We start from the raw sequence: 16121 nt of genomic DNA, 5'->3' as shown, positions 1-16121 counted from the left end.
TTTAAAATAGATGGTGAGAAGCAGAGAAGTGGATTTAGACTAGTGATTAGTTAATGGGCATTCTAAAGGTAAGTTCTTAGATCAATTTGGGAACATCTCTGTGACTGGGCAGCCTAAGAGGCAATGGTAAGCATTACAACTCTTTCCAAATAGGATCTTTCTTATAACACTTAATAGAAGATTGCTTTGTTAAACTGGAAAAATCAAGGATCAAATGGCCTCAGTGAATAATTAGATAAATATATTTGTGTGCTATTTTGTTAGTTGTAATATTTTTGTTGGCCAACATGAAAGATTAATTTTACCCAAATAACAACTTTTAATAATGAAAGAAAAACAAATTTGTTTAGAAAGTTTTCTTATCTATTCTGCATTTCCATACTTCATTTTTTCACAGCAAGACATTACCATAATCTATCATTAGTTCCCCAAGAAATCTTAATAGTTGAACCAAGGAAAATGAGGGTAAAAGTCATAGAATTGCAGAAAAAGGAAGGGAACTCTTAAGGCATCTGGTTCAACTCTTATACAAATCATACACACTTTCTACAACAACTTTGGTAAATAGTTATTCAGCCTCTCCTTAAAGAATTCACATTAAGTGAGAGAATCTCAGTAGTCTCCAGTGGCTATCTATTCCATTTATGGCTATATGTTGTATTTATTTGAAATCTACTTTCCTGTAATGCTCATCCAGTAGGCCTAGTTTTGAGATGACCAAGGAAGGGAATATTAGAAAGAAGAGGACTGAGTACAGACCTTTGTGGAAAACCCATATTTAAGGGGTAAGCAAAAGAGTTTGTAATGGATCATATAGCAAATTAAAGTCACACCTTTAATCTAAATCCAGGTCTCCTAACTCCAGGTCCATTGGTATTTCACCAGAATATGCCTACAATCATAATCGCGTGTCTATATAAGGTGCATTATAATTATAACAGAAAAAAAATGAAAGGAGTAAGAATAGGAAGAGAAATACAAATATATTGTAATATCACAGAATTTTATACTAGAAAAGAGGAATTGCTGCTTAACTACACTTCTCTCAGTCTCTATTTGTGATGATTTTCTGAACTGAGGTTCAAGACTGAGAAAAGACATGGTGCTGGAGAGAAAAGTGGTCTCTGGGGAAAGAATACCTAGCTTTGATATCTAATGAATGGATGACCTTAAAAAAATTGTATAATTTCTTACTGCCATAGGAAGTTCTCTAAAATTATAAATTGTAAAGTGGGGGATAATCTGTATTGAGAGAAGAAGTTTTTTCACTGGGTGTTCTCTATTGTCAATGAAATTACAGGTTTATTCCCAGGAAGTGTGGGATTACACTAATACCTATTAAATTTCATTTTATTAGGGTCATATCCATGTTCTAAACAAAAGTGATTTAGTGGTCTTAAATTCAAATAGAATCAGGTTCCACTAAGCCATACATAAGAATCCCTGAAGGCTACATATTAACTTAAAAACTTATTAATATTATCTTTGTTTTATTGTATTTATGCTTATTTTCTTAAATATTCCATTGTTACATTTTGATGTGAGTTTTGGGCCACAATTGGGATTGTCATTGTGTTTTCCAGCTTCAGGATTGACACCTCTGTTCTATCCTGTCAAGATCTTTGTGGATCCTGATTCTATTATCCAGTATATTTGTTATCCCTCTCAGCTTTTTGTCATTTGGGAATCTGATAAGCTTCCCAATTTGCTAAAACATTGATAAAAATGTTAAATAGCAAAATTTCAAACAGATTCCTGGGGTATTTTCTAAGAGATATACTTTCAAGTTGCACTGAACCATTTAATGACAACTTTTTGGTTCTGGCTATTTAATCAGTACTAAATTGAATTAATTGTGCTATTGTCCAGCCTTCATCTTATTCATAAAATAGGTAGAGATATATCTGAAAAGCATTTAGGAGTTTAAATAGTCTGAAATCTCAGTGAGTGAGTAGTGTGGCAAGGCATTCAGGAAATGGATCTTTGGATGCATTAAGAGAGAGAGTGTCTAGTATTAAGAGATGATTTCTCACTGAATTCTGATTCTGTCAAATCATATCTTGAATATTGTGTTCAATTCTGAAGCAGTACATTTTAGCGAGGATATTGACAAGCTAGAGAGTTCCAAGTTTATGTCAACTAGTTTGGCAAAGGGTCTCTGATTTATGCCATGTGGTGATCAAACTTAAGAGACTCATAACTACTGTCAAAAATATCTGAAGGACTGACATAATAAAAAGAAATATATATTTGTCCTTGAAGTCAGGACTAGGAGCGACTTCCTAAAGTTATCCCCAAGTAGAGCTATCCCCTCAGAAAGTTCACCATCACTGGGGTTTTCAAGCCCACATAAAGAATTTAATATAGAGAAGAATCTTGTGCTATAGGGTTTTAAGAGTGCCTTCCAACTTAAATCCAGTTATTTGGATTTTGAAAATTTACAAAATGACACAGTCAAATGTTGTGATTTAGGAGAATAAAGACTATGAAGAAGCTAGTGGACTTGTATAAATGTTTTATTCTGAAGACTGTAACAAAAACAATAGTTTGTCAATAGGGAAAGCAAAAGTGAAAAAGAAAATTTTTCTTCTGCTAGAATGGAAAGAAAGAATTAGGTTCTACTGTAACTTGGGTTGTCTTCTTGACTTTCTCAACTCTTTCAGGGTTTTAATTTCTTCTTTTGTGAAATGAATGGGTTGGTGTAGTTGATTTATAATGTTTTTTCTATTTCTATTTATAAATAAATTATAAAAATATTTATAATATTTTTTCTATTTCAGATAGTTTACAATTAAAAAAAAATTTCCAGGCCTGATTTTATTGGTACAGGGAATTTCTGGAGAGAAAACCCCCTTCTATCAATGTAAAATGCCAACTTTTTTGAAACTTTTGTGAAATGGGTAATATAACAATAGCACCTACCTACTAGGTTTGTTGTGAAAATTAAATGAGTAGCATTACATATGTGATGCTTTTGATAATTCCTATCAGTGACTGAAGCAATTAATATATTTATTAATTTCTTTTTTAGTTAAAGATTTGGAGAAAAGAAAAGAGCCTAAACCAAAGGTCAAAGTTGTAGACAAGGGAAATGGAAGTAAGCCATCTCCACCAGCAGAAGGTCAGTTCACTTTTGGCTACACTGTTTCATTGGGGGATCCATCTCATATCTGGTTGATTTGTTTCATCAAACTTCTTTTTTGTTTTGCAATAGTTAATAGTGGCCATCTTTGTAATTACAAGTACTCATTTTTAATGTCACCATTAGAAAACTTCCCTGTGTTTTGCAACATAAAGCTTTGGGAGAAAAATAAATCTAGATTCTATGATAGTGAAAGCACATTTAAGAATTGATGTACAAAAAAAAAAAGAAAGAAAAAATTGATATGCAGCTAAACTTATTTGTAGAAAAAGAGAAAAAAAGCAATTGTCCATCAGCAGACAGTTATTAAATACCTCCTGCATTTGCTAGGTACTGGGGATACAACAATAAAAAATGAAGTTGTCACTGAATTCAAGAACCTCACATTCCTGGATCAAAAAAAAATACTACTTAAAGTATCCAGATAGCTCAGCCACTGTCCACAGATACCTTTTTTTATCTGGATATCTTTTTTTTTCTTTTATCAATTCATATTTACATAGTATTTTAAAGGTGATATATGTGTGTATTTTTATTTGGTGAAGGATATATAGGGAACAGAATGGTAATATGGGCTCAAAAAAAAAAAAAAGGAAATAATTGGATCAAACATAGGTAATAGAAAGTGTCTGTCTAAGTCTAATTCTTGCCAGACTGCTGGCCAGTTTTCCCAGTTTTTGTTAAAAATTATCATTCATTCAGTAAAGGGATTTGGGGATTTATTGAATACTGGGCTACCATTTTCATTTGCTTCTATGTGGTTTATATCTAATTTATTCCACTAATCAACTTGTTTCTTACCTAGTATGAAATTGTTTTATTACTGCTTTGTAATAGAATTTTGGATCTGCTTTTGTTAGGCCTTCTTCCTTTCTTTTTTTTTTTTTTCACTATTTCTCTTATGATACTCAACTATTCATTCTTCTAGAGAATTTTTTTTCCTAATTCTATAAAGTAGTCCTTTGGTAGTTTCTGTGGTATGACCCTGAATAGATAAATTAACTTAGGTAGCACTTGGCCATTATACGTAGTCTTGACTTTTGTCTTGCCACATGCTCTAATAATTCTGGAGAAGAGAAGAGGTCAATGACTTTGCTCAGCTCTGTTTCATTTAAATCCAATTCGTGATGAAGTCAAGATATCACCCTCATAATATCATTAGTCCTCTTCAAGAATGGAGGCTTAACAATAACATAATTTAGGTAGTACTGTCATTTTTATTACATTGGCTTGCCTTACCCAAGAGCACTTAATTTTTTCCCATCTTTTTCTAGATTTGCTTTTATTTCCACAGTGTTTAGTAGTTGAGTTCAAATAGTTCCTGTGTTCATTTTGGCTGGTAAAATCACAAGCATTATATATATACTCTAATTGTTTTAAATGGAATTTCTCTTTTTATTTCTTTCTGCTGGGTTTTATTGGAAATACAAAAATGATGATTTTTATGGATTTATTTTATATCCTGAATTCTATTAGTTATTATTTTAATTAATTTTAATTGACTTTCAAGAATTCTTTAAATAAATAAATAAAACATTTTATTTACAAAAGATAATTATGTTTCTTTTTACTAATATCTTTACCTATTTTTCAATACCTAACAACTCTAAAATTCTTTAAATCTATGAAATTATATTTAAATAATGAAGTAATTCTGTTTTTATTAGATTGTAGAAGAGGAAGCTTATTTTGCTTTTTTTATTCATACAACCAGAACTTAGCAGAGTTCCTGGCACATAGTAGGCACTTAACAAATGTTTATGGCTAGCTGATAAATTTTTGGAGTTCCCTCTAAGAAGGCAGAGCTAAATCCATCTATTCCTAACCATCCTCTGTAACTTTTGTCCATGTCTTCCCAAAAGCTTGCCAGAAGGAATCTATTTAAAGTCCCTTGGTCTTTTCCAGCATTATTATCATCTATCTCCTCATCAACCCCCAATCAATCTTTCTGTAACACTAGCCCATCTTTTCCTCTTCCTATCATGGAATTTCTTAATAATGTCCTTTATTACTGTTTTTCTTTGGAGTTCTTGTTGGGTATATTCTGCAGCCTATTTATACTATACAGAGCCCATTACTCTTTGTTTAATAATTCAATCTTAGTTCTTCAGAGGCAGAGGTACATATGTAGTGTACAATGATATGATCAATGTTAATATGGAAAATATAGGATTTTGCCTTCATAAAAAGTTTGAAAAAGAAAAAATAAAAACAAAACTTAAAACAATCTTTTTGTCTAGGTGGACTTATGCCTTATCTTTTTAAGACAGCTAGTAGAATAAAATCAAAAGTATTGATATCATAAGCAAGGAAAATATTTGTGTTTTGGTCTCTCGTCCCCAGTGTGAATGTTTAAAAATATTATGTAGCATGAATCAATCAATGAATTAATATTTAAGGATTAAGGAAAAATAATTATCAATGTGAAGGGAATAAAATTGAGAGGGTCTGGGGAAAGTTATCAGGAAAAGATAAGATTTTAGCAAGGATTTAAAAAAGAAATCAAGGAGGTCAGTAGGTAAAATTGAGGAAGAAGAGTGTTCCCAGCATAGGATACAGCCAAAAAATTACCCAAAGTCAAGGGTATGGAGACAAGAGATGGAGTGTCTTATTTATGGAACAGTAAGTCACTTAGTCAATAAACATTTGCTTACTATGTGCCAGGAAGGTATTATGCTAAGGGTTGGATAAACAAAGAAAAGCAAAAGGTAGTTCCCATTTGGAAGGCACTCACAGTCTAATGGGAACATATCTACTTGCATATTTAAAATTTATTTCAAAGAATAAAATTAAATGTGATTTCATAGAATCCATTTAAGTAAGATTTCATAGAATCATGAGGTTTAAAAAAAGGTCTTGTAAAAAAGAAAAAAATCCAATACATATTATTTACTTTATGTTAAAAATATTTATATAGTCACAGAATATCACATTTGGAAGGGATCTTAGATATTGTCCAACAAGATTAAGAGTCTTCTGCATAATATCCCTAAGAAAAAGTTATCTATTCTTGCTTAAAGTTTTCTAATATGAGGAACCTACCATCTCCAAAATTCAATCCATTCTACTTTAGGACAACTCTAATTGTTTGGAAGTTTTTCTTTATTTTATGTATAAAATCTTCCTTTTTTGAGCTTTTTGGAACAAAGCTAATCTGTTTTTTCTCCCTTCTCCAAGGCAACAGATCTTCATAAGTATGAAGACAACTATTATGTCACCCATCACTAAATCTGTCTTCTTGTCATTTTTCCATCCATTTTCATAAAAAATCTGATACACTTTATTATGGAGAAGAAAATATATCCTTTTACTCTAAATACACATTTTCTTTTCAAATGCTCTCAATAGATTTGTATTTGAAATAGTTTTTTTAAAGTATTTGCTCTGATTATTATTCTTCCTGATAAACCAAATATGCAAAGATATAATTTGTTTTATAATCCTACATGATTTCACTTCCAAGATATAAATAATTAATTCCAGGCATTCCTTCTTACCAATTACTTTATTGATTTTGTCAGTTGTCATTGAGATGAGTAAGACTTGCTGTTAAACAGAATCTAACCTGTGATTGGGCCTCAGATACCTCAGACTGTCTGCATGCCTGGATCTTCTTTTGTTCCTTGTCACATTTCCTGATTCTGTGCACCACCTGCCTGTTGAAAGTTGAATTTATTGCTGATGGCTGAATCGCTTTTATTTAATCTTATATCCTCTTGGGATCTTCCCTGATTGACTTTTTCTCTAGTGACTCTGTCTGATTTTATGTCCCTGATCAGACCCATGTTGCTTTCTACTGAAACCTGGTTGTGATTATTGTATTGGCTTACAGTTTTAAAATGTTTGGCAGCCATTAATTTAATAAGGAAGAAATTAATGATATTTAGAAGAGAGACATGGTTTTGGATGATGTGAGCCACATGGAAAACAGATTTATAGTATTATCTTTTGAGGCTAGAAAAGGAAACACGTTTCAATTATGTGGCAAAAGGAAAAAAAAACATTAAGAGAAATCTTTCCCAAAATGTTAGACATATGGAAAAGCTTGAATAAATACAAATGATTTATATCTTGGGGTTTGCTTCCTAAGAAAAGAGTACTTTTCATTTTCTTATCTTACTGTCATGTTTAGTCATGTTTAGTTTATGTGTCAAAATAAAGGAAGGGTGATACTGGTAGCAGAGACTGAAGATCTAAAGTAGGAGACCTTGGATTTTATGATTAATCCTTTTGCCAAATCAATGAAAAGATTCTAAAGCACCCAATTTGAACAATCAACTGTTTTCCATGTGGGAAGTTAAGCCATTCTTCAATAATAATAAAAGGGGAGGCCAGAGATGATTGGGAGCACTGATGCTTGCAATTTTCTGTCTTTGTTTTTCCATTTTATTGACTTGGGGTACTATTTGTGTTGTTTCAAAGTTGGTTTGGGTATGATGGCTTTTCTTTATTTTGGATGTAAATACTGCATATGATTAAATGTAATTATTTGCTATTAATGTTAAGTAAAATTTAAATATCAATTATTTTAGGTGCCATGTAAATAATAATCGGTTTACATAGTATATTAAAGTTTCTGAAGCATTTTCTGTATATTATCTCATTTATGCTTCTGATCAACTTTGAGAGGAAGGTAAGACAGGTATGATTAATCCCAATTTATCTCAAAGAGATTGGCCATAGTCACATAGTGTGGGAGGTAGGATTTTAACATATTTTTCCTGATTTCAGTTCCAGTATTCTAACATAAAATGCAATTAAATCCATGATAAAAATTAGTGCCACTTACATCCAATGGGAGCATTTGGAGACCAGGATTTAGAAGTCCCAGATCAGTGGTTCTTAATATTTTGTGTCATAGACCCCTTTTTGGTACTCAGGTGATTGTGGAGATCTTTAGATGTCAAATAGATGTCTGTATTTTGTTATTGTTTTCATTATCATATCCTGTCCCATTTTTGTGACCTCATTTGGGGCTTTCTTGGTAAGAATATTAAATTGATTTAACATTTCCTTTTCCAGCTCATTTTACAAATGAGAAAACTGAGGCAAACAAAATGAAGTGACTTGCCTAGGTCACACAGTTAGTAAATGCCTAGGGTCAAATTTGAACTCAGGAAGATAGATGTGTCTTCCTGACTTTATGCTCACCGGGGTCTATTCACTGGGGTCACCTAGCTGCTTGAATTTATATTTTACCCAGAATCAATAGGGAGTCACTTGAAATTTCTTAAGCAATGAAATAAGATGTACAACCTTGTCAATTTGTGAACCATGTGGAAGATGAATTGGAGAGGGAATACAGTGGAGACAAGGAGACCAATTATCATTACAGGAGTCTCTTGCAGTAATCCAGATAAGGTAGTAATTGGAGCAATGGCATGAGCAGAGAGAACAGGAAGAATATTGTGAACTTAAGACTGACAAGACTTTGCAACTGATTGTACACAAAAATTCTTAACCCAGGTCTATGAACTTTAACATATTGACAACTTCATTTCAATGTAATTGATTTCTTGTCATATTATGCATTTTATTTTGTGCATTAAAAACCTTCTGAGAAGAGTTCCTAGGCTTTGCCAGACTACCAAAGATTTCCATGACACAAAAGTTAGGAACTCGTCATATAATGAATGAGTAAGGTTGAAAAATGGGAGATAAATTTCAATCCTTCTGTTTGAATTAATTTTAGACTCTTTTTTCATGGTCTTCCTCTCCCTTTCTTATTTCCTATCATTATGATTTGAATAAAGTGAGAAAAGAGAGGTAAAGGTGAGGAAGTACTAGTATGTAGCACATTGCCTTAGATAAATGCTCTGATCAGGTCTAAACATTTTGCAGATGGTGCAGCTGCCCAGGGAGCTTATGTCATAGGCACCCTTAGAGAGGGAGCTGGAAGGGGCCACCATGTTTTTTTTCCCCCCAGCGGCTCTCACCAGTGCTTAATGCAGCCCTCATTTTGAAATCTCCATATGCCTACCAAGGACCCTGCCATAAGTATATATCAGTTTTGAAGATCTGCTGTCCTATTGATGACCTCTGGTCTGAACTATTTTTGATGGTCAAGATACCATCAAGTGAGTGACTCAGATATCATCAAACATATTTCTCATTAAAAAAAAAGTTCAGTTTAAATGGAAAGATCTGAGCTCCTTAGCTGAAGTCTCTATGTAGTTAAATAATTGCAGGCTCAATTGCCAACTACTGTACATATTCAGTAATCCAAAGCAAAACAAACTTATGAATAAAAGAAGTATTTGCCTTTGAGCATAATACAATCCTAGCCCAGTTGTTCCCATGAATGGGTGGCCTTTATTGTCCAAAATGAGTTTTTCTTTGTTGGTGCTGCTTGGCCCTGGAATGCAGTATTTCCATTAAAAAAAAATCTTAGTTTGATAGATAAAAATGATATGAATTCTTTTCTAAGTTCAGTAAATAAGATAGTTTGCTATCTTTTCTTTTGCAAAAATTATTATGTTTGAAAAGGTGAAGAAGACTAATTCAGAAAACCTAATTTTCTGAAACATTGAGAATAAGACAATTTTATTCCTTTGACTTGTTTTGTGTGTGTGCTTTTTTTGCTTTTGAAATATGATAATAAAGGAAGCTCTAATCAGAATTTAATAGTTGCTCTTTGGGGGATAATTACCCAATTTTCCCAGCTGAAGCCTGGTGTCATTGTGGGTAATTAAAATGAAAGACCCAGGTCCTAATCATGCTTCTAATACCAGATTTATAAAATGTAAGCTCCTTGAGGGCAAAGGACTTTTCTTTCTCTTTGCCTTCTTAAAACTTAGTAAAATGTCTGGTACATAGTAGGCAATTTAATAAATGTTTTGCCTTGTGGTTGAATTAAACATGGACAAATCACAGCTAGTCCTTCATGCCTCACCTCAAAAATCATTGGCTATAAAGAGGACTAATGGAGAAACCTTTGCTGTGGACAATTTCCACTGAGGAAATTTGTATTGATCTTTTTGCTGACCTGAATTGTTTTAATTATATTTTATTTTTTCAAATACATGTAAAGAGAGTTTTCAATAATCATTTTTGTAAGACTTTGTGTTTCAAATTTCTCTTCCTCCTCTCTCCCCAAGACAAGTAAGCAGTAGAAATTAAATATGTATAGTCCTTTTAAACATATTTCCATGTTTGTCTTGTTGGGCAAGAAAAATCAGAACAAAAGGAGAACAAAGTGTGAGAAAGAAAAAACAAATGAAAGAAAAAGTACTCTACATGTGGTTGTCATTTTCCAACCCAAGTCTATTGGCATTGCCTTGAATCACTACCTTGTTGAGAAGAGCCAAGTCTATCACAGTTGATCATCACATAATCTTGTTACTGTCTGACCTGAATTCTTCAAAGGTATCAATGATCTTTCATTAATTGATTGCAAAAAACACATTGAAGACCCACTTCAGACAAGTACTCCCCTACACACACACACACACACACACACACACACTCACACTTACTATACTTACATAATCCACAATACATATATATATATATATATACACATATATGCGTATATATATTTACATATATATGTATGTATATATAACTCAGATAGCACATTTTATATTACATAATATTTTGCTTTGAACTTATCTGTTATACTTAATTGATAATTATTGTATATATTGTATACAATAATATTGTATAAATATTGTATATCATCTCACTGGTATACTATAGATTTCCTTACTAAATCAAGCCAGAGATAGTATCTTGTTTAAACTTTATGTTCTCCTAGTGTCTTGAACAGGAATATAATACAATATTTACTAAATATATGTCATTTGAATGAATAAATGTGCATTGATATATACTGACTGCTAATATTAGATAGAGATCCTGAATGTTCATATGCTCACCCAAGTTGTTTTTTAATCTTATCAAAGATATCCTATGCAGAAACCAAGTGAGATTCTCTAGCTACTACTTTTCATAGATAAAATCACATTAACAGTTCTGAGGCCTGATATACTAGTCTTCTCAGAGAATAATTGGAAATAATAATAGAGAAAAATAACAATAAAACAAAAGACAACAATGGTAAAGAAATCTATGTCAACATCCATATGAGAAAATAAAGAGACTAAAAATTCTGTATTGTTTAGGCTGAAATTGTTAGTTCACATATACTCTAGGACAATGAGGGCCTAGAATTTAGAAAATAAATCAAGATGGAGCACGTGAAGGAAATCATATAGACTTTTCAATAATGTCACATTGCTCACTGCCATAAAACCTCATCTCTTGAATACTGACATTATTCCATTAATGTTATATATGTCTAGGAATTATGGGACAACACTATCTCAGAAACATCAAAATTTCAGTTGACTCAGAGGATGGAAAGATGCATAGGGGATATAAATCAACAGGTTGAAGCATGTTTCTAGTGATAATGAACACAAAGTGTTGAAGAAGTGTACAGAATTAGCTATGCACTCATAATCTGAAGAAAGATAACTCAAATGCTATGTTAGCCCCTTTGAGATAATAGGTGTGCTTTTGATAGAGGATTTGTTGGAAAGACATGGATAATTACTTAGACATAGGTTGTGATCTGCATTGGCAAAGTTTGCAAAGGAGTTTGTTTTATAAACTTTTCAGCACTGTAAATGTTAGATATTAATAATGCTTACTAATTAACTGACTGATATCTTCCTGACAACAACCCTGTGGAGTTCAAGGAATATTATTCCTATTTTATCAAAGTGAAACTCAAATTGTGATAGTGTCTCAGTCTCACTTATGCAAATTCCTATTGGAGCTTGCATTGGAAATCGGTCTTCTGACCTTGTAGGGATGGTGGAGAGAAGAATGTAGGTGACTTAATTGAGATAAGATCGGAGCAGAGGCTTTGCAATAGCCTAAAGCAGGCCTTCTTAAACTTTTTCCACTTATGAACCCTTTTTGCCCAAGAAATTTTTATATGACCCCAGGAATATAAGAATATAAAACAGGCATAAAAAAATCAAACATTAACTGATGATAAATCACAAGAAATAAATCTTGATGGAATAGTTGATACTGTAGGATATAAAACATTCATTATTGTTGCCAAATTTTTCACAATCCCCTCATTCAGTTACATAGCCCACAATTTAAGAAGCTTTGACCTAGAGGATGGCCCTGGGGTCAGCCCCTAGACTGGCAGCTTTGAGCATCATTCAAAGGATATTGAGAGGAAGATGACAGAGCAGGACCAAGAGTCTGGGTCTAGATAGTAGCTATTCAGTGTTGCATAGTGACAGAAGTCCTCATATCAAGTGTGATGTACCAAGTTATCGTGGAAAAGGTAGCTATTTATTTTAATAATATTTTATTTTTTCCAATTAAATGTAAAGATTATTTTCAATATTCAAACTCCATAGCTCTTTCTCTGAGTGTAGATAGCATTTTGAAACTAGCTTTTTGGAGAATTAATAAAGCCACTTGGGACCAGCCTGGGGCACCATTTTTTTCCAAATATGATAAACCTCTTTATCAGGACCTGGATGACCAATTAATTTGACACAAATTATATATCTGCTCAAACTTCTGAATAGTTATGATTTTCATCTGGGGCTCAGATTCTGAAAACTTCCCTACAACAGGTCCTTAGACCCTGAATGGCTGGCAGAGGGCCTCATTCTGCTGGAAAAATCTCCCTGTTTTTCCTCTTCTCTAAGTCAAAGTGCACAGACAGATCTACAGCGGAATAAAACAAAACAAAACAAAAACAAACAAAACAAAACAACAAAAAACATCATCATTTTCATTACAGATTGGTTAATAATCCCCAACAGAATTTTTACTTGTAACTAATTTGCCTCATAAACCTTTTAAAGGTTTCACTAACAGATAATAATCAATTGGGATTTCACAATCTATTCTATTAGATAATGATTTATTTACTGAGACCTTGGTAAGAAACAGTAAAAGAGAAGAGGTTGGGGGACAAGATCAGGACTATAAATTCAGCTATTTAGTATGGGACTGAGAGTCAAGACTTAGGGATCAAGTGTAGGAAATCAGAACATGATCCGAGGATTTGTAGCCAGATTGTTTACATAAGCAGGCAGGTTAAGAATCAGGAATTCTGTCATATTGCTCACTGCCATAAAGACTCATCTCTTGAATACTGACATTATTCCATTGATGCTACATGTCTGGGAATTATGGGACAACACTATCTCACATTTATATAGTACTTTAAGTTTCTCAAAATACTTTACATTTTTAACTCATTGGATCTTTATAATGTCCTTTGGAGGTGAAGAACTATTATTGCCTCCACTTTTTTTGTTTAGTCATTTTTCAATGACCTTTTTGACCCCATTTGGGCTTTTCTTTGAATCTCAGTTTCCTCAGATGTAAAAAAGAGGGTACAATGTGGCAGAATAGAGTACCAGACCTGAGTTCAAATTTGAATCCATATACTTACTATCTGTATGACCCTGGGCAAATCATTTAATTCTATTATCTCAGTTTGTTCATTTGTAAAATGAGCTGGTGAAAGAAATGGCAAATAACTCCCATATCTTTGCTAAGAAACTCCTGTGGATTGCTCAAGGTATTTCATATAAAATAATAATAACAAAAGTACAGGTATGCTTTCTGTTCTCTGGGATTATTGGCAGCATGACAAAAGTTCAAAACAATTTTTACTTTAAAAATTTAAACAAGAACATGTTTAGAATTGCAAGGTTGCTTTCATATGGAATTCTCATTATACCCTTAATTGTCCCCATAAAAGAGGACATGCATATGGGCAAGGTGGCTGATGAAAAGCTGGCTTAGGAATAAAGTAAAACATGGCTGATGGGGTCCTGGTAAATGTTTCACAACTGATTCTCTGAGGAAAAAATAACACAAGACATATTCTTTAGCTTAATTTGCATTATTAACATTTTCCACTTCACTTTCTTAAGTAGATGATTAAAAAAAAAACAGCAAATCAAGGCCTGGTTTGTAATATTTGCTGATTTCTGAGGTGTGGATGTTGATTTAACAATTGGCTCTCATGATCCAGTTCAGCTGGCTTCCACACACTACTAAAGCTCACCTAGATGAAAAGGGCCACAGAAAGCTCTGCTAATCAAGAGGGAGGAAGGGGAGGACTTTGGCAAACAAAACATATTTTCAGTGAAATCCAAGTTACTTTTCATTTTACAAAAGAAATAACCCACATCTCTGGAATGGCACAGAGGAATACCTCTTGGTACCATAGACATTCATAGAGTGTGGAAAAAGTATGCTGGCACACCTGGCTTACACTCTACACTTGCCAGTGCTTGCAGGTATATTATATTGGTTCTGCTTCCTTCAGGTTATTTGTTTTCCAGCCCGGCATTTTCTTTGGTTGAAGCCGAAGTATAAGGAAGTAACAAAGCACATAAGGGTTTAGTGACTTTCATGGTTTACCAAGAATATAAGGATAAAAGGTGACTTCTAGAATGAACTCTCATGTATCTCTCAGAGTAAGCTTTACTTCACTGGTCCCAGTGACTGGCCAGCACTTCCTTTTTTCCTCTCAGCAGTCTACATTGCAAATGAAACATCAAAATCCCCTTCCAAACAACTTTAAATCAAGGAACTTTTCATTTTGCTTCTGCTGTATTTCCTAAGAGAAAATATTAGAAGTCATAAAGACTTTGACTACAATAGAATCAAGGGAATGCTGGCTGAAATCCAAGGCTTCCAGATCTGGAAAAGTTAACAAAAACTGGCATAACTTAAGAAAGTCCATCATTGTTGATTGATTTTGTAAATGTTGCCAGGGACAAGAGGGTAGATTTTTGTGTCTCCTAAACTTTCAGAATATTTTAATCTATATGATTCAGGAACATAAAAAGCCTTGTGCATGTTTGTATATATGTGCATGTGTTTATCTCTTTTATACCTCTTCCATCCTTCTACTGAGCAAGTAGACATAAATTTTACTTTTACCAGAAAAAAAAAAATTTTTTTAAAGCTTTTTTTTCCCCCGAACACTCAAAAGTTGATCAAGTTGTTTTGTTTAGTCATTTTCAATCATGTCCAATTCTTTGTGACCCCATTTGGAATTTTCTTGGCAGAAATACTAGCGTGGTTTGCCATTTACTTCTTTGGCTCATTTTACTGATGAGGAAACTGGGCAAAGAGAACTGAAGGATTTGCCTGGGTCACACAGTTAGCAAGTATTTAAGGCAAGATTTGAACTCAGGAAGATAAGTATTCCTGATGCATGCCTGGTACTACTAGATCCATTTAGCTACATTTGAAAGATAGATATACTTATACATACTATGCAATGAATAAAATATATAATATATATAAATAGATTTGTATAATATACAAATGTGCACATATACATACATAAACACACAAATCTGTGGGAATATCCACAGAGCCATCTAACTGCCAAGTTGAGTAAACATGACAAATGAATTAACATGTAAGGTACTTTGTACTTTGTACTACATAAATGCTAATTATTATTATTATTATTGTCATTATTTCCATCAAAGATTTTAAATACTATTTCTAAAGAGTGCTACAGATTATGGAAAAGATTTTTCATCCAGTTTGGGGGAATGAATTCCCTATATGGTGCTTCTAATGTATCATCTCTTAGTTTCTCCCAAAGAATCTTCTATTGTATTTCTAGTCTCAACACCCAGAGGGAAGGCAGGTGGTATCTTTGTAACAAATGTTTCTGCCTCAGGAGTTAACCTAGATTTAGGGTTTTTTTGTAGCTGAAAACTTTGCCAACCGAAAAAAATGGAGCTCTATTATCCAAATAACTGAGAGCACCTACAATAACAGTAACCTAAGGATAAGGGTCACTTTGTGAGATATAACTGTGGTTCATTGTTGGGAATTCTTTATTTTAAGTTTTTCAAACCTAGGTGCCTAGGTTTTAGCTCAAATAGTTTGGTCCAAATTATTTTTTAATAATAAAAATGTACCTTTCCCCATACAAATTAAATTTTGTGAAAAAAAT

General features: G+C 33.0%; 1 protein-coding gene across 2 annotated transcripts in view; it reads left to right on the top strand.

Annotated features, from left to right (window-relative positions):
• COL14A1 (collagen type XIV alpha 1 chain) overlaps positions 1–16121 on the top strand; it is a 254691-nt gene that overhangs the window by 40766 nt on the left and 197804 nt on the right. For both annotated transcript variants that reach the window (XM_074266537.1, XM_074266541.1), the window contains exon 5: positions 3032–3121. In XM_074266537.1, the coding sequence (XP_074122638.1) occupies positions 3032–3121 (90 nt within the window). The remainder of the gene's footprint in view (positions 1–3031; positions 3122–16121) is intronic.

This window comes from Sminthopsis crassicaudata, chromosome 1 (assembly GCF_048593235.1).
Source record: "Sminthopsis crassicaudata isolate SCR6 chromosome 1, ASM4859323v1, whole genome shotgun sequence".
Classification (NCBI taxonomy): domain Eukaryota; kingdom Metazoa; phylum Chordata; class Mammalia; order Dasyuromorphia; family Dasyuridae; genus Sminthopsis; species Sminthopsis crassicaudata.
This window is presented reverse-complemented; position numbering and strand designations above follow the sequence as displayed.